The following is a 1,619-nucleotide window of genomic DNA, read 5'->3' as shown; positions in this document are numbered from 1 at the left end:
CCATCCTCCAACTGCTTGCCGGCGAAAATCAGACGCTGCTGATCAGGAGGGATTCCCTCCTTGTCCTGGATCTTCGCCTTCACATTCTCAATAGTATCTGACGGCTCCACATCCAGAGTAATTGTCTTCCCGGTCAAAGTCTTCACGAAAATCTGCATGGTGCCGACAAAGGATTCCCTCGCGACAGAGAAGTGGCAATATCGCTTCGTCTCAGAAGAATCTCAACAATAGTTGCTCCGGCGCCGGCACGATTGCCAGGGAGCAGAAAGAAACATGAGGCGCCCCTCCAACCGCACTCTTCGGCTGAAGTTTCGGAGTTCGGACAACGGAATACAAAAAGAGGCAAAAAAGCTGCTAGAAGGCCAAAAACGATACCACGAGCGACGAAAGTAGGCGCGCCTCCGCAGAGAAGCAACCGACGAGTGTTTGGAAAGCTGGGGTTCGCGTCGCCGCAGGTCCGGCAATCTAGCTTCAGCACGACTGATTCCAACCTTCAGCAAGGAGGCCCAGACGAGAAACAAACGGGAGAAATTGTGGCAAAAGAAAGGAAACCAAAGACTGACGTAGCGGGGCAACGATATCAATACAATGAACTGACTCACCACCTGAAGCGGCACTTTGCCGTGACACGGCGCCGCGCCTGATGGCGACACCCATCAGGCTACCGCCCACGAGTCCGCTTGGCTCTTTCATGCGGCCGGACAAAGGGTCCTCGTCGTCGTCCACCGTGCATCATCACTCGATGACGACATGCCGTCATCCCCGAGCCGGTTTTGCGACTTGCCGCATCCAGCCGCCTCCGAGCTTATTTCCTGCGCTTTTGCGTGAAATTTTCCTCGCTGGCCTGATCGGAAAGTCCAGTCGCGTTATATGCGAGCCACTCCTTCGGCTCAACCGTGTGCCTCAGGACACCGTGTGCTGCCGAGAGGCGAGCTGCAGAAAATCGACCCCGGGAGGGCTGCCAGGTGGCGTCCTCCGACAGCGGAATGGGTCAGTCCGCTGGCGGTCGAGAATCGTCGCTGCAGGATCAGTGGTTGGCCGCCGGGCGCGTAAGGTGGAATGGAATATGGCTCTTCCCCGAAGACGCTTGACGAGCGCTACTAAAAAAAAAGACAGCCGTGGTCCGGAGTTGTTTTTTATCTTCGTGCCAACTGTGCCTTTCCGTGCTGCCATTGTTCTGTACAGACAGGCGGCAATGCGTACGTCTCCAACCAGCGGCCGAGCAGCCCAACTATTCGTTCCAAGAGACGTGGGCTCACGCAACGCATGGCCGCATGACGTGGACTCCATAGGGGGGGCACCGACGTTCCTCAAGGCTTGCTAACATCATTGATGTGGCTGACGAGAGCTCCCTGTGCCGGAGAGAGAAAAAAAAAAAAGCACATTTGCGGCGGGAGTGATGTGGACGCAGCCCTAGAGTGTGGAGCGCGTCAGGAAAGCTAGTCAAGCACCCCCCACCTGCCTCCCTATAGCCGGAGGCTCAATCAGATTACTCCCGACAACCTTAGCAAGTTCCAGCCGCAGACGTCCATACAGGTTAACCTGTCAGTCTAGAAAAACGCCAGCGGTCCAGCCGACGACAGGTTCGAGTGTCCCATGTAACGGCTGCGTTGTGACTC

The 1,619-nt window shown here is 56.3% G+C and overlaps 2 protein-coding genes across 2 annotated transcripts; one reads left to right on the top strand and one right to left on the bottom strand.

The window, feature by feature from the left end:
• Positions 1-2: 2 nt before the first annotated feature.
• On the bottom strand, positions 3-602 carry CSUI_011081 (uncharacterized protein; the record flags this gene model as incomplete). The annotated part of the gene is made up of 1 exon (XM_068071182.1): positions 3-602. A coding segment is annotated over one exon (381 nt), but the record flags the coding sequence as incomplete, so codon positions are not given.
• Positions 603-1,007: 405 nt separating this feature from the next.
• Positions 1,008-1,598, top strand: CSUI_011080 (uncharacterized protein). The gene has a single exon (XM_068071181.1). It carries the CDS (start codon positions 1,067-1,069, stop codon positions 1,322-1,324), a length of 258 nt encoding a protein of 85 aa, XP_067916842.1. The 5' UTR covers positions 1,008-1,066; the 3' UTR covers positions 1,325-1,598.
• Positions 1,599-1,619: the final 21 nt, after the last annotated feature.

Source organism: Cystoisospora suis (genome assembly GCF_002600585.1).
Source record: "Cystoisospora suis strain Wien I chromosome Unknown contig_9562, whole genome shotgun sequence".
In the NCBI taxonomy this organism is placed as follows: Eukaryota; Apicomplexa; class Conoidasida; order Eucoccidiorida; family Sarcocystidae; genus Cystoisospora; species Cystoisospora suis.
The sequence above is the reverse complement of the archived record's forward strand: the minus strand, read 5'-3'. Positions and strand labels throughout refer to the sequence as shown.